This window comes from Salarias fasciatus, chromosome 23 (assembly GCF_902148845.1).
Source record: "Salarias fasciatus chromosome 23, fSalaFa1.1, whole genome shotgun sequence".
In the NCBI taxonomy this organism is placed as follows: domain Eukaryota; kingdom Metazoa; phylum Chordata; class Actinopteri; order Blenniiformes; family Blenniidae; genus Salarias; species Salarias fasciatus.
This window is the reverse complement of record NC_043766.1, coordinates 32,359,281-32,386,440: the sequence shown is the minus strand read 5'-3', so window position 1 is coordinate 32,386,440 and position 27,160 is coordinate 32,359,281. Positions and strand designations below refer to the sequence as shown.

At 44.1% G+C, this 27,160-nt stretch overlaps 1 protein-coding gene across 1 annotated transcript; it reads left to right on the top strand.

Moving 5' to 3' along the window:
- slc22a23 (solute carrier family 22 member 23) lies at positions 1-26,419 on the top strand. The gene is made up of 10 exons (XM_030082465.1): positions 1-664; positions 6,508-6,611; positions 7,426-7,580; positions 19,212-19,398; positions 21,284-21,411; positions 22,503-22,605; positions 22,776-23,002; positions 24,010-24,042; positions 24,426-24,549; positions 25,337-26,419. Exons 1-10 carry the CDS (start codon positions 239-241, stop codon positions 25,755-25,757), a joined length of 1,908 nt encoding a protein of 635 aa, XP_029938325.1. The 5' UTR covers positions 1-238; the 3' UTR covers positions 25,758-26,419.
- The last annotated feature ends 741 nt before the right edge of the window (positions 26,420-27,160 follow it).

The following is a 27,160-nucleotide window of genomic DNA, read 5'->3' as shown; positions in this document are numbered from 1 at the left end:
CGCAGCCGCCGCTCCGCTCGGACTTCCCCCGGTCGCTTCCAGCACCCTCGTCGCTATGAGGTGCCTCTGCACGCCTGCACGGAGCTGAGACCCCCTTTTTTTCAGGGGCGGGGGGGAGTTTTTGTCGCCCGCTCACGGGATTTATCTGCGCTGTGGGGTTTTTCTTTGTGTCCACGGGGCTTAACGCGCGGAGGGCTTTGCGTGCGCACAGCTGCTGTCTTTGTGGTCGGGGGGCGTGATGGCAGCCGGCCGGCCGGACGCGCAGGACCACCACCCGCCCGAGAACGGCTTCACCCCGCTGGAGCACCCGGCACCCCGGCTGCTGCCGCACATCGACGGCTCCGTGCTGCCGTCTCTGGGGGGCTTCGGGAGGCACCAGAAGCAGCTCGTGGTCCTGACCTGGATACCGGCTTTGTTCATCGGCTTTAGCCAGTTTTCGGATTATTTCCTCTTGGCGCAACCCAATGGCACGTGCGTGCAACCTCAGGGCAACGACAGCGCAAACTGGACCGCGGGAGCCCCGCCGGTTCCGGCGGCCACCAGCGGCGCGCCCGCGCTGCTGTTCCGAGGCAACGGCACCGGCGACGGGGGCGCGCTGCTGTGCGCCTGCAAGGAGCGCACACTGGAGCTGGAGACGGGACTCAGTCAGAATGTAGTTACCAAGGTAACGACAGAGAGGGAAAAAAAAACCCCAAAAACACACCTTACCACTCATCCTCATCCTCCCAGGTCTTCATCATGTGCCCCCTCAAAAGAAAGCCAAACATAGTGTTTGTTCCATCAACATTTAAAAATGCAACTTAATTCTGAGGGGTTGCTGTAGGAGATCCTTTCTGCCTACCGCCCTGAGTACTTCAGTTTGATCGACACCCTTAAAACCCACAATTCTGCCTAATCAGTAAGGTAAAAAAGAAAGAATTTCTCCCTACAAGAAGTGACTGAATAAACTGCACCAGAGCCAAACATGGTAAATATTTTAGAATAAAATTCATAAATTGTGTAGGACTTACACGTTTATATTTTAATGAATCATGTTGAGACATCGTATTTACAATACATGTCATTCTGTGAAATAGTTTGGTGGAAATATTCAGCAAGGATTTTTTTTTTTAGTGCAGTGAAGACAAACACAGCAAGTGACAAGTTACCCACTGACCTCAATCTGTGTGTGTGTGTGTGTGTGTGTGTGTGTGTGTGTGTGTGTGTGTGTGTGTGTGTGTGTGTGTGTGCGCGTGTGTGTGTGTGTATTTAGGGAGAGAAATGATGGTCAAAACAATGCAATGCCACAGTGTGCACTCATAAATCAGACAAAAGCAGGGCTGGATGCATACTTAGGAATTAGAAGGGGGACAAAGGGCGGTTGGGATAATCCCTCCAAAAATTTACCAAATGTGCAAATTTAAACCATTTATTCTTCAACACAACAATAAAACACCAAAACAGAAGGCACCTGGTGTTTTGCTCTGGGTTGAGTGCTCTGTCCAAATCCCAGTTGCTGCAGAAACGACATGTAAACTGTGAAAGTCCACAAGTTACAAAGACAAGCCAAGCACCCCCCCAAACAAAATCTGAAAGCACCTGTGCTCTAAATTTACCAAAAATGCAGTTTGTAAGGTATAAGTCCCTGTGAATTTCATACATGCACAGGTCATCCATCCCTGGTTTCTTTTTTTGCATAGTCTTTAAAATAGCCTACAAAATGCCTCATTGCAGAGCAGCTATCTGGTTCATAACCTGTGACTGAATAGATAAAATAAAATAATAATACTAAAAATGATTTAGATTGCAACTCGTATTGTAGACTTGACTTTCATGTTGGGTGCCGTTGAACCCGGTTCTTCTACACTCAAGGTCATGACAGTCTCATTTAATTACAGTGATATTAAACTATTGACGAATCGCTTTAATGCAGCCTTTACTTGGTACAAATGTCTGCGATCAAGTCATGCCAATTCTGTGTCCTAGGAGGCGGTAGTGAGTTGCTGTTTTGAGAACTTTTCATCATACATCCTGTTGTTTTCAGTTCTTGTGTAACTCAATACACCACCTTGTGGTGCAATATGGCACTGCATGAACGACGAAGGTAGTGAGAGTTCACCTTTTTTATTCTAGTGGAGTTCTCTGCAAAAAAAACAAACAAAAAAACTGAGGTTGTTCTTGAAGTTATTGTATCCAAATATGACATAAAGCACAATTAGCTTCAGTTTATGTTAGAAATCTAAAACTCTGAAGCATTTTTTAACCCTTCAAAAATGAATTTACAAAAAGCTTATAAAGAGAGTTTGATCTTCTAATATTGTTTCAGTCATTTAAATAACATTTAACCAAGACATCCCTAAAGTGTGTTTTGGATTATTGAGATCCCTGAAATTGTTTCTGAATTTGGTCAAATGTAGTTTTCACTGATAACGAAAGGACATGCTATGGAAATACATTGAAAAACACATGCAGCTACAGTATGAAGCCTAATGACAACCTGATAGCCGAAACCAGTCTGACTCAGATGAAAAAACACTAGACGTTTGTGAGTCCGTTAGGGGATTTAAACAGTTCTCTAAATGATTAATCGCGAACGATTCTCCTGTGATTTCAAATAAATGCTTAATTGCTCAGGATGACAGAAAATGCAGCACTTGAGGCTCAAAACGTATTTGCTAAATACCTGGCATGCGCATCAGGGGATGTGCAGGTTGTCCTAGTGCATACGGTATGTTTGGATACAGAAAGACATCGCAGGATTTGACATTCATGGACATTGTGAAGAAGAAATCGTCCTACTTCCTCATGAATGTGCATGTCTCTACAAACAGAAATAGTTTACTGCAGTTCAACTTTCACTGCATGAAAAAGAAACAACTTTTGTCGCATGCTGAATCTCAACAGATCTGCTAGAACAATTAATTCGGCATATGACTATTTAGTGGATCGACACATGAAAGTGCTCGATGCGATTAAAGAAGCGATGTGGACTTCAGCATATGCTCATGAGAAACTGATTTCAAGCATGTGCACATGATTTTCTCTGCAATCTGAAACTGGGAAAAGCTCCTGAGTCACAATGTCGATCCTTATCTTGATGACTGCAGGATTTTATATTGTTATTCGTCCATCAGTCTGAAAGTAATGCTCTCATCATGTCGCCATAGTGTGAGGTGGTTTAAATGAGTAAATACTGCAGAGAGAGGGGGACTCCTGCTGTTCAATACTGTCCTCCATTGCAGAAGTCACTTTTTTGTGGAGTCTATTTGAAAGGATCTATCGGCGGGTTGCGCGTGTTTTAACAATCTGAGATTGCAACAATTTGACTTGTATGGGAGGTGTGAAGAACAAAAGGCGCTTCCTCTTCATCAAGGTGCAAACTTGCCAGACATCTGCTTGTGTTGCAGAGTCTGCTGCAATTTCATCTGCATTAAAAGACCTTTGCTTTCCCCTAAGGTCAAATTCGCCATTTTCCGGTGAGATAAAAAAGTAACTGATTATTGCTTTTGCAAATGACTATGGAGGGGATCAATCAACGCAAGAGCTCCACATGATTACGCTTATACAGTGAAACCAGTCAGTGCTGTTGAGGAATACAGGATTCACAGGATTTGCATTATTCAGAGAAGTCGCTTGGCCACAAGGCTTGATAGCTTCATGTTTGTGGTTATGTATGCATTATTCATCTATTATTAATAATTAAAATGTCTTATTACCATGGTGTGAGCAGGTAATTGAACCAGGTAACAGAGGAAGAAGCTTACATTCATGTAAAAAATGAGCTTATACTGCAACGAGTGGGGAATTAAGGAGATTTCAGCTCATTTTAAAGCATTGGGTGACTCTAATAGTGTCTCATGCAAGATGGTTTGTGTGAAATATAAACTCTAAAGTTCTTTTTTTTTTCTTGAAGTCTAATTAGGTGCCATTGTTATTTTTTAGAGACACGACGATTTAGGCGTCACCCTTCCAGAAGGTATCTGTTTCACTGTGGTAACACTGGTGCTAATTGAGCCGCACGTAAATATCCCATTCTGACAGAGATCTGCACATTAGCCGTGTTCATTTTCGCAGCCGAAGCCATCAGACTCAACCTGTAATCCTCCCCGCCTCCCTCTCTCCTCTGCACAGTTGTCGGCTCAGCGGGGAGCTGGGTAAATTAAACACCAGCACTGTTTGCACACGCAGCCGAATCGGTCCGCTGGGCTCTTGTAGATACTTTTCAGGGTTGTGCACAAATCTAGAGTGCATGTCGTGCATCCACATGTGTCCTTGGCTTAGTTTCACATGCTGAAAGCTGCAGCGGTGTGTTCACTGACCCATGAGCTCAGAGGAGAGTGGAAAGCTATTGATTTCTGTTATATTAGACACGCGCCCACATTCCCACACATGCTGCTTCGCCCTCTCTCTCCCTTTGACACGTACTCATACATGTTTATGCTTTCTAGCCTTTATACCTAAATAGCTCAGGAGCATTTGTAGCATGTTTGCACACCCATCAGACTTCATGAATTATCAACACAATGACTCAGAATGGATATCAACAAAAAAAAAAAAAGAAAAGAAAAGGCAGAGCTGGAAGAACACGTGGTTAAAAAATGGCAGTCATGCTGGTGTGCAGTGGAGTTTGCATGTTCTGTTTCAACAAGGTACTCTGCTTTCTCTGCACAGTACAAAGAATATTGAAGTAAAAATAATGATAATGCTTCTCTGTCTAGCACCTATAAAGAGCAATACCTGAATTAATGTTCATCTTTTCATGGTTTCAGTAATTTGTCTACTGCGCTCACAATTAAAGGAATTGTGGCGAACACCTGGTAAAATACATCTATATTCTATAGTTATATTTCCATCCTAAGTTTTGTACTTTTTGACTATATGAGATATTTTCATATGATTTACTGTAAGTGCCTGGTGGTGCACTTACCACAGTCTGAAAATGATGATATTATGTGGACCATTAAGGACCCTGCTCAAATGTAGCTTCTTGAACTTTGCCCACATTCCAATCCAAAATATATCTGCATTAGTGATGTCTGATGGATTTATTTGGAGATAAAACTGTTCTCTTCATAACATGACACATTCATCCATCCATCTTTTGTGTCCTCTTCGGAGTTGGCAGGCACAAAGTAGCAGTCCATCTCAAGACGAACACAATAACAAGAGCTGAGTCTGAGTTTGTCTGCAGAGAACAGCAGTGGCCCAAGGACAGAGCCTTGAGGAACACCACACTCTGTAGAACACAAGAGATACATGCTGGTCAACGTAAAATGTCCGAACACACATGAACACATGGATGTATGTGACTATCTGGCACTCATATGATAACGAAGGGAACAAATGGAGCAGGTTCAAGGCTACTATGTAAAAGGTGATTGGTGATGTTACTTGTGTTTTCCTGTGTGTTTGCCTCTTGTTTATAGTGAGCTGGAACTGGTCAGATAGATTTGAGAGCATACTTTCAAATTCACACATTAGCTTTTAGGTTAAAGTTGGAGCGGCCTGATTTAATAAGACTTACAATGGTTTATATGTCATACGCCACCCCTCGTCATGTTTGTGAATAAATTACAATAAAAAATATAGAAAGATTTACAGAATAAAAATAAAATGCATTATTATCTACAGCAATAATAAAACTCTATGCTTTCAGAAAGAAAATGTCATGTATGTGATGAAGACAAAAAAATTGAATCTGCTTAATCTGCATTGCAAAACGCAGGTGCAGCAGCTGCAGTGTGTATGAAGACTTTCCCTGCATTTCATCCACGAAATAACACATCAAGAAGTTCAACATTTACAGTTTTACTTGGCATTAAATGAAATATTTGGAAATGGAGAGTTTTAACACTCAGGTTTTAGACAAAATTTCAGCAACTTCTTATTTGTATTTCGTTTTTTTAATTTTTAAATTGATCTCAGAAGACACATCTTCCTTATAACTAAATCTGTTTGGAAGATGCAAAACAGATCAAAGTTTAGATTTTTTTCTTCCAAGTCCCTCAATAGGCAAAACTGCTTAACACAAAGCTGCATTTTTATCTGAAAATGCTTGCGTTCTGTAACTGCTTCTGACTCACAATGGTTTTTCTTGTCTGAAGAAACAAAGAAAAAGCTGGAAGTTGTCATGTAATGTAACTTTTTCTATGAACAGTTAGCCCAGACTCCCCCTTTGGTGTGTGTGTGTTCAGAGGTATTACCTCTGTGTGGTGTTAAAGTTGCGTTGCCCTCTATGGTGTGAGAAAAGTTTGCAGTTCTAGAATTAGGGATGAAAAACAGCACCCACTAGTGGCCGAACATGAAAACTACATCGGTTTGAGCGTTTTTGACAACACGCTGGTTTTGAAAACATGATAATCGAATGTGCAAACAGTGCATCTGTCAATGTCATGCCATAATGTCCAAACACTCCTACTGTAACATCTCTGCTGTCGTGCATTTTAAACGGTTTTGATGTCCGGTGTTTAATCATCCCCCTGCTCTGAAAGCCTGCCTCATGTTCCTCTCTGGCTGTCCTTGTTTCAGTGGAACCTGGTCTGCGAGTCGGCCTGGAAGGTTCACATTGCCAAGTTCTCCCTGCTGGTGGGCTCCATATTTGGCTACCTGGTGATGGGTGTCATGGCTGACTGGTAAGCCGCCGCCTCCACTTCTGCTTTAGCTAGCTGCTACTGAAAGAGGATTCAAGGTTGCCGAAGTTTTCTGGGTTTACGGAACTTCATAGTCGCAAAGTGGTATTTACATTGGACTTCTTTTCAGGTGCATATAGCACGAGATAAAAAGTGAAATAGTAATCAACACAGTCACTGGGGCTCATCCTCCAGTGACAGTTAACGTCTCTGCCCATGATCACGACAATCCGTCTGGGATCTGCTGATTTACTTCAGTCTGCATTGTAGATCTTGCTCCTCATAAATTTGGTTTCACTGTAGACATTTAATCTTTTTTTTTACAAGCAATAGTTTTGAAAAAATATTTGGATTTAAACCAGCGAAATTAAAAATCATTATTATAATAGTTTTTTGCATTTGCAAAAATACATCTATGCTCTTTTCCCCTCTAAAAGAGTTAATGGGACTGGGCTAGTTTGAGCCGAAGCTGTCTGCATATCACAGTGAGAAGATGTTTTGTAATGGAGAAGGCTGAGTCTCCGTGTTACATTCATTGCGATCACGTCTGCAGCCTTTTCAGCCACCTGAGCTGCACCGTGGGAAAAAAGCACAGAAAAAGCCCCTGCATTGTGACTGGGATCAGTAACTGTGGAAACAATGTAAAGAAAAGCTCAGGCCACCGAGGCTCCGGCTCCGGTTTGACCTACTGACCCACTGACCCCGCTTAAACCAGCATGTCCTCGGGGTCCAAAGGAAACAACGAGCGGAAGAAATTCTTTCACACGAGTTTACCCTTTTGACATCTTTGCTACACCTCTCCCTCTGTGCTTCTAAGGTTCGGCCGACACCTGGTGTTGATCCTGTCGGTGCTTTTCATGCTGGTGTTTGGTCTGAGCGTCGCCTTCTCTGTAAATGTCACCATGTTCAGCACCTTGCGCTTCTTTGAGGGTTTCTGCTTGGCGGGCCTCGCTCTCTCCCTCTACGTGCTCAGTAAGTACAAACGCTTTCGGCTGCTTCTCTCCTCCTCACTCTCTCTACTACACCGCCTCAATCCACACTCACTCTTTACTGTATTTATTAAAAAAAAAAAACAGAAAAAGGATCACTAAAACACTCTGTCTGTAATCTGAATATTATAATTCACCTGCTACCTTTTAGAAAGGCTAAGTGTGGAACATATATCACACCTGTGCTTCATCTTCAGTGCTTTCCAGGACGTTTTACTCCAGAGTGTATTCTAGGGATACACAGGTACCACCTTCTAAAGGAGGAGTATGAGTACCAACCTTTAGCTACTCGCTCATATCGATTTGTGTGCTATTAAAAGACATAAACTATAGTTCATACTCCGTACGCAAACCGTATGTGAAAGCTATGTGCAAACCACAGTCTCTCCGTGTCGACGTGATGCGCACCCCATCACCTCCGATTCTCCTCTGTCTCATATTATCCTACATATATTTGCTTACTTTCAAAGCCGAGTTTGTCATGAAGTGGACAAATTTCTGTGAGAGGTTTGTTTCGACTGATACTGTTTCCATTTTTCGATTGAGTGCACTCTCTTTCCTCCTCCTCCTCCTCCTCGATCTCTCTTCCCCTTGGTCATCCCTCTTTCACTCTGCAGTGTGATTCTGGTACTTTCTGCATGATGCCCGGTCAGATCGTGAGCTCGGGTTTGGTTCCTCTCATCCGGGGTCGTCGATAAATCTCCCCCGAACCACTCCTGAAAGTGAACTAACTGTATGGACGCCTCCGAGCCGTCTGCGGCTGGAGGCTCTGGAGAATTGGATTTTAATCTGCAGTGTTTACAAAGTTTCAGGCCAGTTTCCAGCATAAATAATGCCTCCTTTGCCACGTCTGAGTCTCCAAGCAACAGTGGGGCTTATATGAAACTGTGGGACATCGCTTTTTGCATTTTCAGCTCAGAAAGATTTCGCATTTCCACAGCAGCGCATTGAAAACGACATGGAAATGGGTGAAACGCTGAAAAAGATGCGGATAGTATGCCAGGTCAGGAGTTCTTGAAGTTGCTTGTTTTGTTTTGGGTTTTTTTTTAACTCACATTTATGATTTACTCATTCTTTTGAATCTAATATAACATAACTACTTTTATTGATAAATATATACACTCATCACTTTAATCTGCAGCTTTATTAGAGTTTTTTTGTTTGATATTTTTTATTGATGTGCAGAAAAACAACATCTCAATAATGCAATACAAGTGGAGATATACACACCTTTATTTTTGTTATTTTTTTCAACACAGTGTAAAATATGAGTAAAGTAAGTAAGTAAAACAAATAAGTAAAATAAAAAAAAGGAGTAATTAATAAAGAAAAAAATAAAACCACACACTAAAAAAAAGGGGGGGGGGGGTAACCGTTTTTCAAAAAAATTGATAAATGAATGCCACTTTTGAAATAATTTATCAGTCATACCTTTCTTGGAATATCTAATCTTTTAAACTTTTAGAAAAGACATGATCTCATTAATCCATTGCGTGCTGGACGGGGAATTTGTTGACTTCCAATGCATGAGGAGATGCTGTCTAGCAATGAGAGATGTGAAAGCTAAGATCTGCAGGTGAAGAGCTGAATAGTTGGAGTAGTTCTCAGGAATGCCAAAAATAGCCACATGAGAAGAAACATCGATTTCTTTTGAAAACGCTTTGGACATGGTACTAAAATAGATTTGCCAAAACATATTTAGAGATGGACAGGAAAAGAACATATGAGCAAGGTTACAAGGTGATCCACCAATCCTCCAATCTGAGCAAGCCTTGTTTTAGAGTAATGGCACCTGGACAAAGCTTTAGACTGGACCAATGTCAAACGAGCACAAATAGTCGCCTTATGAATAAGTTTCAAAGCAGAATCCCACCAGGATTGGTGGAAGAGTACTCCGAGTTCCGTCTCCCAGGCTTGTTTTACTTTTGTGGTTAAATAACTATCATATGATTGAATAATGCAATTATATTTTAGAAGTAATTGACTTCTGTGAAGGGGTTAATTGTAGAAGTTCAATCAATGCAGCTCAGACTTTATTTGGGCTAAAGTGTCTGACTGGCCGTCGCCAGTTCAGTTTTAAATACTCCTACCGTCTGTTCACGCAGGCTAGCAAGCAGGTCCGCAGCCTAAATGTGGATCGTATTGAATAATCAATGAAGAATAATAAACAGAAACTTTTTTAAAATTCAGTGTGATGGCAGTTAAAGAATAATTCATAACACTGCGGTGTTATGGATCATACTGGTAAGAAAATTTGTTGACGGTGTAGCTGAGTTGATGTCCAGTTGGTGAATATCGCTCGTGCTCTCTTGCCTACCTGCGGGTGGCGTTGTGTCAGGGAGCTTTTTCTGAGTATGAATTTAAATATTCAGTGCAGTGTTGAATGCAATAAACAATACTGGTGTCTATGCATCCCTACTGAATACGCAGGAGACTCTGAGTTTGCATGTTCTCCTTAAGGTTTTTTTTGCGACCCATCACACCATCTAAAGACATGCAAGTAGTGGTTATTTTAGGTTTTTTGTTGTTGTTTTTTTTAAAGACTCAAAAGAGCCACCTGTCTGTTTTGAGCAATGTCATTCCCCATTTAAGATGAGGTCCAACCTCTGGCTGACGCCCACTCTCAACAACAAATCAAGCCAACTAAGAATTTACCATATGTGTCTGGATTCCTGAAAATGTTTAATAACGTTTTCTTTGTAAAATCTAACCAGACAACCTCAGGCAGGAGAGTCTCAGGCCTTCCCCGTGACATCCCAGGTTGGGAACCACTCCATGAGCTTAAAAATAGGAGTTTTTTGTTTTTTTTTTTAATTATGGTGACGATTTCCCCTCATCAGTTTAGATCTCGTGCACAGACACCTTCAGGCATTCGCCGCTGGTTCTTGTTGTTTCTCACTTCATTTCTTGCTTGAGTCAGGTGTTATTTTGTGCGCTCAGTGAAGACGTTCGCCGATGAAACGCTGAATAAGTTCGACTGATATATTGTGAATGAACTCACCAGCGCACGCTCCTCGGAGGTCCTGTTCGATTCCCTCCTCTGCGTGTTTGGGATCCTCGCCCGGCTCTGCCGTGCCAGAAAAGTGGGAACCGTGCATTGGAAAAGGGCCAGATGTTTTACACCCATTAAAAATGTAAACACCCTGAAATTAAAGCAGGAAGCCAGTGTTTTAATCTCACTGTCATGTTTCATTTCAGACCCAATGAGCTGCAGTGCGACAATTGGAAACGTCTCGCTACGTTAAAACTGCACAGACAGTAACGCACATAATTGCAGCATCTGCTCCGCTGCTGCGAGGGTGGGGGGGTGGGGGTGGGGGGCTGGAGAGGGGGGCTCGAGCTGCAGCAGGAAGGAGATCGCAAAGGAAAAAAAAAAGCAAAAATAAGCATGCATGTGCTGTATTATAGATGATCGTACAGTAGCTATGTGTTCGCGCCGTGGCTGCGCTCGTGTCTGATTCCCCGCCCGCCTTTTTTTCCTTGCTTGCCTTTCTCGCTCTGCCACTGCAAAAACACAGCTCTAAATTTATAAATCCGTCGGCTCTCCGGCCCTCCTGCATGTCTCCATCTTTGCTTCCTCCGTATCTCGTCTGTCCCATTCATCCCACCCTCCTCCTCCTCCTCCTCCTCCTCCTCCTCCCTTCCTCACACTACCGTTTTTTTCTAACCAGCTCTCACTCTCTCATTTTCTTCAGGCTCATTTGAAATCTCTCATCGCTCAGTTATCTCTCTGCAGCATGCGGCGCATAATAAACTCCACCGGAGCTGGTGCAAGAGGCACGAGCTGGTCCTCCGCATGTAAATGCGTTCATGTGTGTCTGCTGTTGTGTGCATGTTTAGTTATTGCACCATTTCTGCACCGGCTTATTAGTTTGTGACGTAGCGCCCAGCTCCAGGGTCATCCTGTGGGAGCAGTTGAGACGGAGCTTCCTCCTCCTCCTCCTCCTCCTCTTCGCGCTTTCTCTCTGTTTTCCTTCCCGTTTGAGATGCACTGAGACTGAGAGTAATCCCATCTCGCAGACCCGACTGCCCGTTCCGCACACCTCTGAAATCAACATAACACACATTAAGGTCTGAAAGGTGCACCGCTTTTCTTTCCAGTTATGCCGCGGCTAGTTGGATTTACATCAGTCTGTTCCACTGCCACTAAAGAGACTTCAAACCACTCTCACAGCTAAATATACCTCTCTGGACCTGATTTATGAGGCCATCATGCTCCCAGTGCTCATCGCTTCTGCCAAAACGGAATTATTGAACAGAGAAAATTTGTGATGAAGTGATAAACAGTTGGAGGACAGTAATTAGATGTACTACCTAGAGATGTAGAGGAATGGAGAGATGCACCACCACCAGCACCGCTGCCCCGCTCTGGGCTACGAATCGTCTCTCTCCTGGGGGGGGAAATGAAATTGATCATCAAGAGTGGAACTCACTCCATTATCTCCAATTAGACATTCACACCGCTTGCCTTAAACCAAGTAGCAGATTTTGGTTTGAATTCTGGACTTCATACTTTTTTTGGAATTAAATATTTCATGTCAATGACAGATCCATTCACCCATCCATCCACCCATCCATCCATATGTCCATCCATCCATCTATTCATCCTCCATACTGCTTAATCCTGTGTAAGGTCATGGCCCGCTGAATCCAGTCCCAACTTGCTGGGTCCAGATCCCTGGACCACGAAGCTGGATTTCCTCCGATTGAGCTAACTTCATGGATGGACCCTGGGTTTTCTATGACACGGGTTCACTTCTTACTGGGTAAATCATCTCGCCGTTAGGTTGAACAGTTGACCTGCTCTGTGGAGGCTCCGCCTCTTGACCAATCAGATCTCTTGGAAAATGACCTTTTCATTCTTTGAAGATCCTGGTTGGTGCACTGAGCGTGAGGGGAGACGAGAAGAGAAAGAGTCTGTTGGGAGAGATGCGGTCCTTTCACATCGAATCGTCTGTGATGGTCGTGCCTGTTAGCACATCAGAACACAGGGAAATTCCAGAAAACTGACAGTCAGTCACAATAAAAACCAAATAGCAGATTCAAATGAATGGCTTGGAGGCATGAAACTTTGAAGGATGTATAGATAGAGCGACCGAGTTATAGATCAGAGGGCTGACACAAAAATCCAGGATAAGATCTAGAATAATCGACTTCAAGATACGTTTTTAAATAAATACAATTGTTGCATTGTTCGTCATCTTCTAAGTTAAAAAAAGAGTTCATATTGATCTGACTGCTTGTACTGGAGAAGTCACGGTGTGCGGTAATTAAGAAAAATGGGGACGTAACGCATAGCTTTGCATTCCGATTGAATCGCTGACCAGACAGTCACTACTGAATCGAATCGTGAGACCAGGTCTAGTGTCGATTAGAGATTATGTGTGCAATATCGTATCTCTCTGTTTTCAAGTGCATGCCCTTAATTGATTAGTGCTCTGCGTTTGAAAATCGCTCAACTAGACAGTTCCACTGCCGAAAGTGGCCATAATCCCTCACCGAAGGTGAGCGAGCTGATGCTCGTCTGACTGTGCAATTTAGACACATTTCAGTATGAGCTTCGCTGCACCCGGAGCTTAATTTCCAGCCACAGCTGGCAGTGGTTTTTTTTTTTTTTTTTTTTTTTTCTGTGAAAACTCCGCTCACTCTGTGTGTGTGAACAAACTGGGACATTTAGCAACTAAAGAGCCAGAGATTTCCCCGGAGGTGTTTGTGGACACAGAGCGCTGTAACAAACTGTATCTGCTGGATGTCAATATGTCCACGCTTGGAGCTCGTTTTGCTGCTGAAATGTTGCCAGAAATCTAACTTCAGCATGTATACATGGCAGAAAAGACGATTTCCGGAAACTGTCAAACTTTAAGCTTGAATATATGCAAAATCACAACGCTGGGGGATTCGGGGCTGCAGCCGTGAAATTGGGCCAAATTAGGTTTCATTTGAAATTCTACATTTGTTCAAATCGGCATCAAACTTCACTTCAGCGTGGCCCAAATACTTCAGAACAGGTTTGATTTGCAACACAGCAGAAAAAAAAGTTTATGAAGACATTTTGGGCTGTCACTTTTTTTTTTTTTTTTTCCATTCTGCTCAATAAAATAGGTCAACATTTGAACGCGTGGTGAATGGCGCGAATCCCAGCAGATCTGCTAAAGCAGCTCAAGTGAGCTGCAGAGCTGTTTGGAGCCACTTTCAAGGCCTGCAGGGGACGAGTGTTTGGTATTGGAGAGGAAGGGGGGAAAAAAAAAAATAACGGTTGAAGTTTGCAGCACTGTAACAATGTTAGCACGGTTGCGTCTCTCTCGTCGTCTCTGCTCCTCTGAGACTCGGAGGTAATGACAAAGACGAGCAGCAGAGGCTGCTTTCATGAGCCGAGGCAGGTAACTTCTGCTGACTCAGTTTTCTTTGACCAAACCTCCCCTTTTCCTACAGTGTCACCCCTGAGACGCAACAGAAGATTTATTTTCTTGCTTATTAAGTTTGTTCGGTCTATGAAATCCCCCTTGCAGAAGGTTATAGTGATGCCTTGCTGTAGCATCCCGGAGGTCCGTGATGTGTAGCTATGTTAAAGTACAATATTCTTTCCCGGCAGCTACTTCGCCTCAGAGATGGTAAAACTGTAAAACTGAATCAGAATGGTGTATTAGATTAACTTATCCTAGATGCATCACAGTCTTTTGAGACAGAGAAAGAAATGTTAATGGTGAGCTTTTTTCTTCTCTGTCGCAGCCTAAATTCGATCAGCACATGTTAAAGGAAACTTTAATAACGGTCTGTTTACACGGCAATGATTTCAAGTGAAAACGTAAAACTACAGTGCATTTTGACCGTCTGTTTACATAAAAACACAACTTTTTTCGTTGCGTCGACACGATTCTGGAAACGTTGGGGCTCCGTCTCCGAGCAGTTGGTGAAGTGCTGCCACTGTACATGCGCGATGTGGCCATTGTAATTTACTCTTCTGCTCATGCTCAGTAGATGGACAGTGAAAACAATGTTTTTCTCTGGAGTGTCATGACTCCCTGTCCAGATTCTCCTGGACTTGTCAATCTTAGAATTGACAGTCACTGTAACATCAATCCAACTTCGCCTGTCGTCCATACCATAGATAGTAAAAATAATGGATGGACCTTTCCTGACGTCAACCACAGCTTTCCGAAATCCCGTTCTGAAGATTTCAGCGAGTTCAGCAGGACGTCTCCACACTGAATATTTGTAACCAGATGTAAATGTGATTGGCCCAGCCTGACATGTGACTGCATCTCGTGGCCAGAGGAGGCGCTGTGATAGGGCGATTTTTATAAAACTTTAACTGGTAGTATAAAATCAACAGATAATTTATGTGAAAATCAGAGTCTGGTGAAGCCAGTATGGTTGTAGAAACTAGTGACAGAGACCAGAACACGTTCTGAAACCGGACGCTTCATAGGTTTATCTGCACTCTGCAGTTTTGAGTGGATTCCAATGAGACTCTGTTTGAAACGAACATCATCACCCTCTGCTGGAATTTCCATGGAATTACAGCTTTTCTGCACTTCCGCATTTTCTTCATATATTACCAGTGAAGGTTGGCGCTTGGTCCATACATATGTTTATAGTGTATTGTTCTCTCGACGCATATCAGTGTGTGGTTTCATTACAAGAACAACCAACGGCGCCAACTTGTGACCTGGCATGCTAACTACAGCATTGTCCAAAATTACCTCTGTAAGGTGAAACTTTTCTGAAGCCAGAATGAAAGAAAATGACTCTTTTTCACTTGAAATGTCATGTAAACAGGGTCTATGACAATATCTAGACAATCTACAACATTTTTTGTGTTCTTTACTACAAGTGTGTGTGTGTGTGTGTGTGTGTGTGCGTGCGTGCGTGCGTGCGTGCGTGCGTGCGTGTGTGTGTCCGTCCACCGTTTCGGAGAATTTGTAGATGATTCCTCTTTGCGAGAAGAGTGTGTGTGCAGACACAGACGCAGCCTGTTCTCAGCAGAGCTCACTCGACCTCTTCACATTAGTGTTTTGGCAAACTCAGAACCCGGAGAGGTCGTTCACAGCCTCCCTTCCATCTAATCTTCAGGGTTTTCTGAGGAAGAGATAAGCGGAAGCCGCAGCTGGCCTTCGGTTGTTGCTGGCGGGTGTAAAGCGGGAGGTGGTGGTGTGCTGACGGTGCGTTGTGCTGCTGAAGGTCCTTCCTGAGCCGGACAATGCGGCTGTATCTCCCGGGGCTCAGGGAAGCTTGTGCCAGTCAGCTGACGTCACCTGAGATGAATTTTAAGCTTTGCAGATATCACTAACCTTCCAGTATGTAGACAGAGGGCAGAGCATGAGAAATACTGAGACATTCTCAACAAAGAATCGCAAAAAGCTTTATTCCCACAATTAATAATAAGACAGACGATCAGGCATCAGTTTAGCACGATTTGAAAGCAGATGGGCAGAGCGATATAAGTATATTGAGACTAATTGATACATGGAGAGCCTGAGGAAGACAAGGTATCAGGAAAAATCTGGATTTCTGGGTGGACGATGACTTTTTAGATAAGAGTGAGAATAAATTAAGATAAGACGTGTCTTTATTTATCTCACAGTGGAGAAATTTAGTGTTTCAGCAGGAGTACACACAGAAATACTAAAACAGAAAAAAAAACATAAAAACCATACAAATGCGTAATATATAATAAGTGCATAAAACCTGTGTGATGTGTGAATCATTATTTCTGAGTGAGTGTTGTTGTTGATGTATGAGAAAAGGGACAGCGCACGTTCTGCTCTGGTACGAACGCCGCTGTAAATGGTGACAAAAAGAAGAAAGTCTGTGATGATTGAAACGGTTATGACAGCTGCAGACTGCTTCTGAAGACTTGTGTCTCGGTGTCGTCCCGGGCGTGCGTCTCGTCCTTTCACCAGCGTCCACGCCGCAGACAGCCGGGCCGCTCCTCTGAATCCACGCTGCTGCAGAGCCACTTGTGTCTGCGCTCTGTTCTCATGCCCCAGGCAAGGTTAGCAAGAGAGCAGCACTGAGTATGTGTGCGGTGGCGCTGTCAGCCATTTGTCATCAAAGATTAGTCGATCAGCTGCTTTCTGCCGCTCTCGGCTCTCGCTTTGTTTTTAGCCTCCTTTTGGTCCGTTGTGCGCTCGCTTTGTTTTTGGTGTTGTTGAGCGATTTCTGGGAAGCAGAAGTCAGAGGAGGAGCTGCCCAGTGAAAGGAGGCAGAGGAGGGAGCGGGGCACAGAGGGTGGGTAGAGGTGACGGGGGATTAGTTTTACAGAGGGTGGAAGAGACACTTCGACCCTGGTGAGGGAAGAAGAGAGGAGGAGGAGGAGGAGGAGGAGGGGGACGTGGGGGGGGGTGAGGGAAGATCAGCCCACAGGGGGGCAGTGAGATAATCAGCACAAGGAGAACCATTCTCCCACTCAGCTGGAACAAAAGGTCTTTACCAGTGTGTGTGTGTGTGTGTGTGTGTGTGTGTGTGTGTGTGTGTGTGTGTGTGTGTTACTACAAATCAGTAAATAACAACAGTTGTACGTGGTAAAATATTCAAAGTGTGTAAGTTTGTTTTTTTAATTGCTTGGCTTGTCATGTGACCTACACACACACACACACACACACACACACACACACACACACACACACACACACACACACACCATCTGGGAGGGCCAGTAGATGTGTCCATGTGGCTTTTACTCCAGTGGCCTTTGTAGTCTGGAAAATATGGAACTGTTTCATAATACCATATTATTCAAGTAAAGCTCTCTTGTCATAGTATAGTACATGTTAAAGTCTACTCAAAGCAGTGAGTGATTAAAACACCGTTTTTCTTTTATTGAAATTGGGACTAAATACATCTTAAATATGCATGAAAAAGTTAGTAAACTGTCAATTAGAACTAAAATAGTGACAATAATGAAGGTATTGAGTGGAATTAAGTCCAAAATGATGGAGTAAAAGTTGCATTTTCCCTTTGCAGTTCAATAAACATAAGAGCCAGTGTCCTGTCACTGCACACCTCTGATCACAGAAGCCATCTGTTACTGTAACGCCACTAATCCTGACTGTAACGAGTGAGTTAGCTCCAAATTAATTAGTACTGATGGCAACTGATTCCCCTTTAAGTTATACATGGAGACCAAGTTAATGTTTTAAAAGAAGAATTATACTTTAATGAATCCACTTGGGGGAATTTCTGTGGGAGGAAAAACACACACACATACACACTCAGGGGAGAACATGCAAACTCCACACAGAGAGTTGGTATTTGAATCAAGACATTCTTGTTTTGAAGTGAGAGCGCTACTGCACCACCATGTGGCCCAAATTCTACTGTTTTTTTTTCAGTTATGCACTTTATATGTAAGCAATGCTCAGATAATGACATATATTCATATTTAAAGCCTGGAGCTCTCGTATGGAGCCCGGCGGGTGAAGAAATGTCTTCCTCCAAGCTGCTTAAACTCAAGTGAGCATAAAATCTGTTCATCTGACATGCAGATTTTTGACCCCTGAGTGGAAGACCATGAAAACTCATACAGGCACATGGAGAACATGCAGACGTCACACTGACACGCTCCGGTCTACATCAGTTCAACAGTTAAAATATCGGCGAAAAGAAGATTAAAAGCTTCATATGGGGTCAGCCAGTAGAGTTTTTTTTTTAAATATAGAACGGTTGCTTTCAGGTTAAAAACTTCAGATCAGTGGAATTTTCCTCCTCCGTCTCAGTTCCTGCAGGAGGGATTTTCAGTGACTAAAACTCTGACGGGAAAATCCGATCTCCTGTAATATCTCATCCTTTTTTTCCTCATGTGAGCATCAAACTCGTCACTGCGTCTGTTCTCTGTCCTCCCTCCTCTTTTCTCATTGTGCTTTCCCTCCTCTCACCTCCCGGCGTTTATTATCATTCCCCCCAGTGGTTCCTCTGATGAATGGAGGAACTTTCTCATGTCCAATGAGGGAAAAGTAATTTGTATTCTACCCCGACTCTCCCCACTGCGCCCCCCCCCCCCCCCCCCCCCCTTTCCCCTTCCACTGCCTCTTTCTCCTCTTCCTCACAATAAGAAGTGTCAGCACAGGTTAGTGAGTGTCCCCCTCCCTCCTCTGCCTCCCTCAATGGTCACCTTCAAAAAGACCTTGCCATATGGGCCAGGCCATCTGGACTGTACCATGTTACAGGGAGGGGACGGGGAGCCCAGTTGGGGGGAAATTAGGAGACGATTTACAGCGAAACGCCGAGCAGCTGAAGCCTCTCTGGGAGAACTGACGTGTAGTGCAGATCGAGTTTATTGAAAGAAAAAAAAAAGAATAATAATAAGGAAGAGAAGAAGAAACAGCCCAGCGTTAAACTAGCGCCCTCTCAGGGGACGGATCAGTAATAGGAGTGCTCAATAATTTAGAGGAAACTCAATACTGGCATCACCATTAAACACACACTCACTAACACACACACACACACACACACACACACACACACACACACACACACACACACACACACACACACACACTCTCTCTCTCTCTTCAGAGCTGCTGTTTAGTCTCACACGTCCACATACATACAGCTGATGTATAATTCACCGGCCTTTCTATTTTTCTCTCCTCTCTCTCCATCTCTCTCTCAGGGATCGAGCTTTGTTTGCCGGGCTGGCGCTTCTCCATGACCATGGTGGCCAGTTTTCTGATGGTGGGCGGGCAGCTGCTCATGCCAGGGGTGGCCGCTCTGTGCCGCAATTGGCCGGACCGGGACGACTGGCAGGTCCTGCAGATCGTCATAATCAGCCCCTTCGTTCTGATGCTGCCCTACGTCTGGTGAGGAAACTCACAGGAGGAGGAGGAGGGGGTGGGGGTGGGGGTGGATTCTTCACAGAGCTGAGCCAGGCGACGGCTTGCACTGTACACACTGCACCACACAGAACTCGGCCACCAACAATACTCTCTTTCTCCTCCTGTTTTTCTTCTTCCCTCTCTGCTTCTTTGTCAGCATATTCCGCTCTCATCCTTTTTGACATTTTTGTGTGGGACATCGTCCATGGGGAACATGCCCAGCCCCCTCCTCCATAACCTCTCTTCACCTTTTGACAGTTCACCCATTCACGATGCAGACGCACAGTTAAATTGACATTACTGTAAGCAGCAAACGACAAAGACAACGACCTAAAGGGGTGAAATTCAACATTTGACTTTATGGTGTTCAGATAATAAGAGACCAGAGGAAATATCTGACACTTCAGAGCTAAACCCATCCAGACCACGAAGATCTCCCATCGGCTGAAGAAACACCAAGCGAGGGATTTCCTCCTGATTCATGGCTGTTTGACCTGCAGTGGGTGGTGAGGCTAGCACAGACCACCACCGCCACCCCACAGTGTTAATTAATTCTTTAGTACCCCGTTTATTTTTTATTTCTTATTTTTTTCCTTTGGAGTCTCTCTAAAGATGCCTCCAAGAAAGATGAACAACACATTAAAACCAAACTTTGATGGATACAGCCATGCTCAAAATCACACGGACTGGAAACATGTCTCAGAAAGACTAGGAAGGCCCAGCAGAGGGAGGACCCCCGAGACCCCCGAGACCCCCAAGTCCCCGAGACCCCCACACGGCCTCTAAAGGAGACATTACTGCCTGCTCACGTGGAATTATTGGGTTTTTCTCCATGAAAGTGCCTTGAAATAAGATTCAGATTCTCAGAATAAGAAATAGAATCAGATTCTGTCTCTGTGGTTGGCAGAAACTACCCATGAGCACCATGAACACAGTAAATATTTCCTCTGCACATGTACAAGTAGATTGACAGTAACAACAATATTTTCCTCCAGAGTGTGTTGACTCCCGGTACAGATCCTCCTGGACTTGGTAGTTTTAGAGTTGACAGTCACTATAATAACAATCCGACTTTGTCTGTCGTCTGTCCATACGAATGACCATCTTCTCCCGTTTTCGGAGTGTTGTTCTCTGCCTGGATGTGTGTGTGGTTTCACTACAAAAACAACCAGCAGCTCCAACTCGTGTTTTCAGTGTTTCCAACATTTCCGTGTAAACAGACATCGTTTTCAAAATGTTGTCATGGAAATGTGAAGCCTTTCTGAAAAAAAGAAATGAACAAAAAGATGCGTTTTCACTGTAAACGTCATCTGGTAAACCTTAACCTGACAGGGGGGAGAGGTATATACTGATGATTATTAATGATTGCTTTAAAAAAGCATAAAAAGGCCTGAAAGGTCGTTATTCTTCTTAACAATGTGGTTGAAATTTCTCATTGATTGACCTTCAAAGTGGTTGAAGGACCTCAAGACCTCCAGAATGATATACAATGTTTAACAACACAAAAGAATAAACAAACTACTTTTAAAAAGGGGTAGGTGTGTAATAGAAAAAGAAAACACAAACAAAAAGAAAACAACCTTCACATGCCCTGAGATGCAATAAGCTAGATTAAGACTTTTACTGTACTTTTATTCTTTGCATTTGCACTTCCAGCAGTAAGTTTCCAAACAATACTTCAATGAACAAACACTGATCATAAATAAATAAATGATACTCCTTCTATTGATTTCAGCGTTTGTGTGCAGTGTGCCTGCTATGCATGGCAGCTGTAGGGAAGCGGGTTCATTTATGCATGAACTGTGTGTGTAATGTAAGTAATGTACATAAACAGTTTATGCTCACCATCATTTCCTGGCTCCCTCTGCAGGATTTTTCCTGAATCGCTGCGCTGGTTGCTGGCCACCCAGCACTACAAGCGGTCCAAAGCCATGATGCTGCGCATCGCCAGGAAGAACCAGGTGGAAATGACCACCGAGCCCAGCGGCGTCCTCACGGGTGAGGAAAGAAAAGATACGTGGAAGCTCGGCTAAAGCCCCATTATTCCACCAGAAACCTTTGACACTTTCAGTTGCTTTACCCGCCTCGTTATGCTGATTATATTGACCCATCACATACAGACCGTTTGCTATGTCACAGCTGCTCTTTGCCGTGTGATGAAATGAACACGCAACACATTCAAAGACCCCCGCGAAGGCTCAGAGTTCGGGCGACACCTTCTTCTGCACAGATGATGAAATGCAACCGCAATCAAAGACGTTTTGATTTTACAGCGGGGAAGGTCAAACCGTCAAAGATCATCAGTAGGAAATATTTTCACCATTAATCAAAACATTATGCATGGGAAAAAAAGACTTCCTGCAGGTGCAGAAAAGGTCAATCTGGTGTCTTAATTGGCTTATTTGTGGAATTTTCAGCTCAAAATAGCAGGCGCAAAGAGTGAAGGTCATCTCAGATGTCTTCTCACAGCATGTCATCCTCTTTGTAATTTTAGTACTGAAATTATAAACCAAAAAAAATGTGTTACTGAAGGATGAAGCTAATTTATTTTTATGAAAACACATTTTCAGAATTGGATGTTTTAGTGGAAATAAAATCATAATGAAAAAAAAAAAGAAAAATTTAAATAAATCTTCTGTTCATGAAAATACATTTCACTGTTCAGATAATGAATAAATGCATAAATACAGTAAAAACTGTATTTCATCCTACTTAAAACCATTATTGTAACGGATACAGTGGTTATGAAGTCCATATTAGAATTTAAGGAGCTACGATGTCGCTAAACTCCTGTATAGTCAGTGGATTCTGTGGACCACCACTCAGGCTTCCTGAACAGGACCGAAGGACAAACGCCCCATAAAAACTGGAGATTGCATTACAGTGCTGCTGCTCCGGCCTGCTCCTCTGCGCCGCTGCTCTGGACTCACCGTCCCTGCCGCTCTCGGTGCGGACAGATAGATGACGAGCGTGGACGTCCGCCATCTATCTAAAGCTCCCTTCGGCGAGACCCGTCCCTTAGCGGCCGGCCTCTTGTTAGCCTCTGAAAGGAGAGGGTCTCAAGGTGTGCGTTTCATGTTTCCTACCAGAGTTGGAGCAGGAGCTGCACAGGAAACCCCAGAGGACCTGCATTGTCAAGATGATGAGCACCAGGAACCTGTGGAAAAACATTGTGGTGCTGTGTGTCAACTCGTAAGTGTGTCGTGCTTGTGGCTTGGCTTTGCTAATCCGTCCGTCGCGCATGTATGACACGTGAGCCCGTCCCCAGACGCAGAGAGGTGAGGACGGGCGTGACGCTGGCCCGCTCGCCGCCTCGCGGGCCCACCGGGTCCTTATCGTCTGTCTGCGTGTCGTTTGTCCAGTCTGACAGGTTACGGGATCCACCACTGCTTCTCCCGCAGCATGATGGACCCCGAGGCCCAGCCCACCGCCCTGTGCCACGCCGACTACTACACCATGGCCGGCATCGCCGTGGCGACCTGTCTGGCCCTCTGCCCCGCGGTGGGGCTGATGGGCCGGCGCGGAGGGCTGCTCACCTTCATGATCATCACGGCTCTGGCCTCTCTCCTGCAGCTGGGCTTACTTAACCGTGAGTGGAATATGGCGATACCGACACAGTGAACTTTTGACCCCAGGACAGAAATTGACAAATAATTTTCATTTTTCTGAGTTTTTCCCCGAACGTCTCACAGTGCTGCTGTAGTCTCCAGAGATCGGTGTTTACTTCTGTGAAAGTGTCGGGCAGCTTCAGGAGGTCAGAAGGTCAAGGCTGACCTGCAGAGACTGGCGTTAAGATGTCTGCTGATGTGCAGTAGGCGGCTTGGTAGTTTATCTCAGCTGATGTCCAGGTTATAGAGCATCTTCCTCCATTAGTTGATGTAGTTTTTGGTTAAGTAATACTGTTTAATAACACTTCTATAGCCAATTACCGCCACCAATAAAAAAAACAATTTAACATCCCCCAGTATACATGCAAACCATCATTGATGAGCGGCCGTGGCTCGTTCGGTACAGTGGTCATGTCTCAGTCTGTTGAGGTTGCAGGTTGGATTCCCCCCATCTCCCCTTGTCCACATGTTGAATGTTTATTGATGTTGAATATATATTTAGACTTTTTAGCAAGTTGGATGATGTGAAGGGTGCTCAGTTGTTACTGGAAAACCACACCAATGTCTCTCAAATCAGCAAACTTCCAAATGACCGAAACCTTATTTTACTGTACGACGCTGATCAACTGACATTATGTAACAGGGATAACAGGGATTTAAAGAATAATTGCAACTGATATTGGGTTTAAATGTGTTTTTTTATAAGTAATGCAAAGGGGGTCCAGCAGTTGCCCCTGTCTGCTCCATAATGTGATGCAGTTTGCTGCAGTACATTATCTGTGGAAAAGAAAGTGTACCTAACATGAGCACAGTCCTGGAGGAGCGACGTTCTGCAGGCTTTAGACGTCGAGCTGCTCCCGGATGAGAGAAAACCAGCTTCATAGGCCTACTTCTGCAGTATTTTTTGTAATTGTTCAGCACCGTGCTGCTTTTTGTGCTGACCTGTTTGTCTCTTTTCTTCTCTCCGCCGCTCTCTGCTGGAATACAGTGATTGGAAAGTACAGCCTTCGCCACGACATAGGTACGGCCTGAGCAGTGATTATAAAACCAGGTTGCATAGCTGGAAAATTAAGCGTTGGACATGTTTAAACATATTTCTGAGGGGACAGTTGACATGAGACTGACATTATGTAGCATCATCCTCTAAAAGGAAGAAGGTGCAGCTCAAATCTTTCAGTATTCAGAGAGAAATGCTGCCCTCTATGGGTTCAAATTGTCAATTTTTTTAGACTATATCCGGTCATTTTAATCTTCTGAGGTTGAAACACTGATTGCTTGTCATATATCATCATTATTACATGGATTACAACAGTTTTAGGTAGCAGACGCCTGATCTAGCTCTTTAAGAGCCACTTTAACATATCTCTCTGTTTTTGTTTTTTATGAACCCTATTGTCTGACCAGTTCTGAGAGACACGCTGAACAGGAAGTTCTCGGTGGCGTTCTCCATCATCGGCATGTTCTCCTCTCACGCCGTCAGCACCCTCAGCATCTTCTTCTGCGCCGAAATCACTCCAACTGTCATCAGGTGAGCCCGAACGCCATCTGGGAAAATACCTGAGCTCACACACACATTCATAATAGTATTAATGTTCTTTGTTGGCTGATGAGATACACGACTCAGTCAAAATGAGTAATTTGGATTTTGTTGATTGAAGCATAAGAAAAGGTGAGCTGTGACTATATTCCACGTGTGTGTGTGTGTGTGTGTGTGTGTGTGTGTGTGTGTGTGTGTGTATGTGTGTGTGTGTGTGTACATGCATATGGAATACGGACAGAACATGGAAGATAAAGGAGATCCATCTTTTCACCAATATTTTAATTGGTGTGTGAATGTGTGTCAAGAGTTAATCACATGAGTTTCCCCCTCATGGGATTCAGCAACTCTGCTCCATTTTAATGTGCTTTGACGTAGCTTTAACCACTGTGCAGAGGAGACAAATAAATCGGAATAAACCTAGTCCAGAATGGGAGGAAACATGAGGTTCAGTCTGTTTTTCAAGTCAGACGCATCTGTCTGAATTCATAATGTTTCTGGTAACTATTCTCCCAAAATGAAAATTTTAACTAAGAATTTAAAACACACAAAGAAAATAGTAAAAGAAAAGTCAGATGAGTTACATGCTTTAAACATTGTTCCTGATATATAATGTATTAATCACTGTAGAAGCTCGGCTTCATGCTGAAGACATGAAATCCGGTCGAGGTTTCTTTAAAGAGAAGGGGAACTAGTTGCACACATCTCACACTTCTGTGTTTATTGAGGGTTCTCTTTCTGGTAAAATTTCACCTGTGGGTTCTGTGTGTCTGTCCAGAGGCGGGGGGTTGGGCCTGGTGCTGGCCAGCGCCGGCTTCGGCATGCTTACCGCCCCCATCATGGAGCTCCACAACCAGAAGGGCTATTTCCTGCACCACGTGATCTTCGCCTGCTGCACGCTGCTGTGCATCATCTGCCTGCTGCTGCTGCCCGAGCCGCGGGGGCAGCCGCTGCCCGAGAGCATCGCCGACGGGGAGACCTTCACCCGCCGGACCCTCCTCCACCCGGGCGAGCAGCACCTCCTGCTGGCCAAGACTGACAGGGACTACTCCCGCGTCCACGACACGCCGCTGCACCTCACGGCCACCGGGGGCGCCACAGTGGCCGCGGCCACCGCTCTGGCAGCGGTGCCCGCCTCCTACGCGCTCGCCACCGGAGGGGAGGTGATCGGAAACTGCGCCATAGCCAACGGGGTGTGAAGGCCGTGGCGTCGGTGCGAGTCCTGACTGAACTGACCGGTCATTAAACATGTGAGGAAAATCCTTCAAAGGGAAAAACAATGAACTCTTGTAACGGTCCGAGGTGGTGATAGTGAGTCTGTGTAATTTGTAGTGACGATGATTCATTCAGGAGTTGCCAAAAAATTACCGTACTAGACAACAATTATCTGAGGTCGGTGTGTGTTTCATAATCTCTTCAGTGGTGTTGGTGATTTTCTCGTTGCCGTCTGAGACGGACGTGGCCGAGAGAAGAGGCAAAACGTGGACTAACTTTGAATAACGTGTGCGACGTGGGGTTTCTCTTTGTAGTTTGGACTTTTTGAAACTGGATTTCACCGGATTCTTTATGAGTTGTTTTGCACTAAATGTCAGAGACACAATCAAAGTGTTCAGTGATTTTTTTCAGCCAACACATCGGAAATCCAGGGACCGGCTAAACCACTACCACTCTTTTTATTGCATGAAAGGGCACAAACGGTTTGTTTCTTCTTCGTCTGTGGTCTCTCTATTCGAAGTCCAATGTGGCACTTTACCCTCAGAGGGGAGGACAGTGTAGACCTTGATTTTTTTTCCATTTAACCCTTAGATGCATAAGTGATGGCACCCGACACTCGTCCAATGGCGAGCCAGACATTTCCCTCTTATTTCCCTGGATGGTCGGTTCGCTCCTTTCCTGTGGCTGAGTGTAGTGTTAGCTAATTTTGAAGTAGGCTAATTTTGTTAGCAAACAATAATTGCCATACTGTTCTTAAATTACACACACACACTACATGCACTATTATTGTGTATAGATTGCTAGCTATATATAATAATCATTCACAATAGTTAAGAATGGTAGAGTACATACATGAATATTAGCAAGTTAAGTCAGCTGCCTGGTCATAGCCAAGACCCTGTTTGCACGATAATGTCTGTGTTTTTGTTTGGAAAACCTTTGCGTTAACACAGCAACTTTTTGAAAATGGTGTCCGTTCACACGGAAATGGCACAAAATGCTGAAAACAGTGTAATTGTCTTGTCAGGCCACTAGTGGGTGCTACTGTTAGTTTTTGTAATGAAACCAGACATGGATTGTTGTTACGGTGACGGTCACCTCTAAAACTACCAGGTCCAGGAGAATCTGGATTGGGAGTCATGACACTCTGGAGGAAAACATTGTGATTATTGTCCATCTACTGCACATGTGCAGAAGAGTAATTTGGTGTGCATGCTCAGCAGCAGGCGTTTTTAAAGTCTACATGGAGACGGAGCCCCAGTGTTCTTAGAAATGTTGTTTTCCCATTTTTCCAAGGCAACAGAGTCGGAGCATTTTCAAAAAAAGTTCTACCTTTGGAGCCGCTTTCAAAAAGTTGTGTTTTTAGTAGCTCTGCTGTTGTACACAC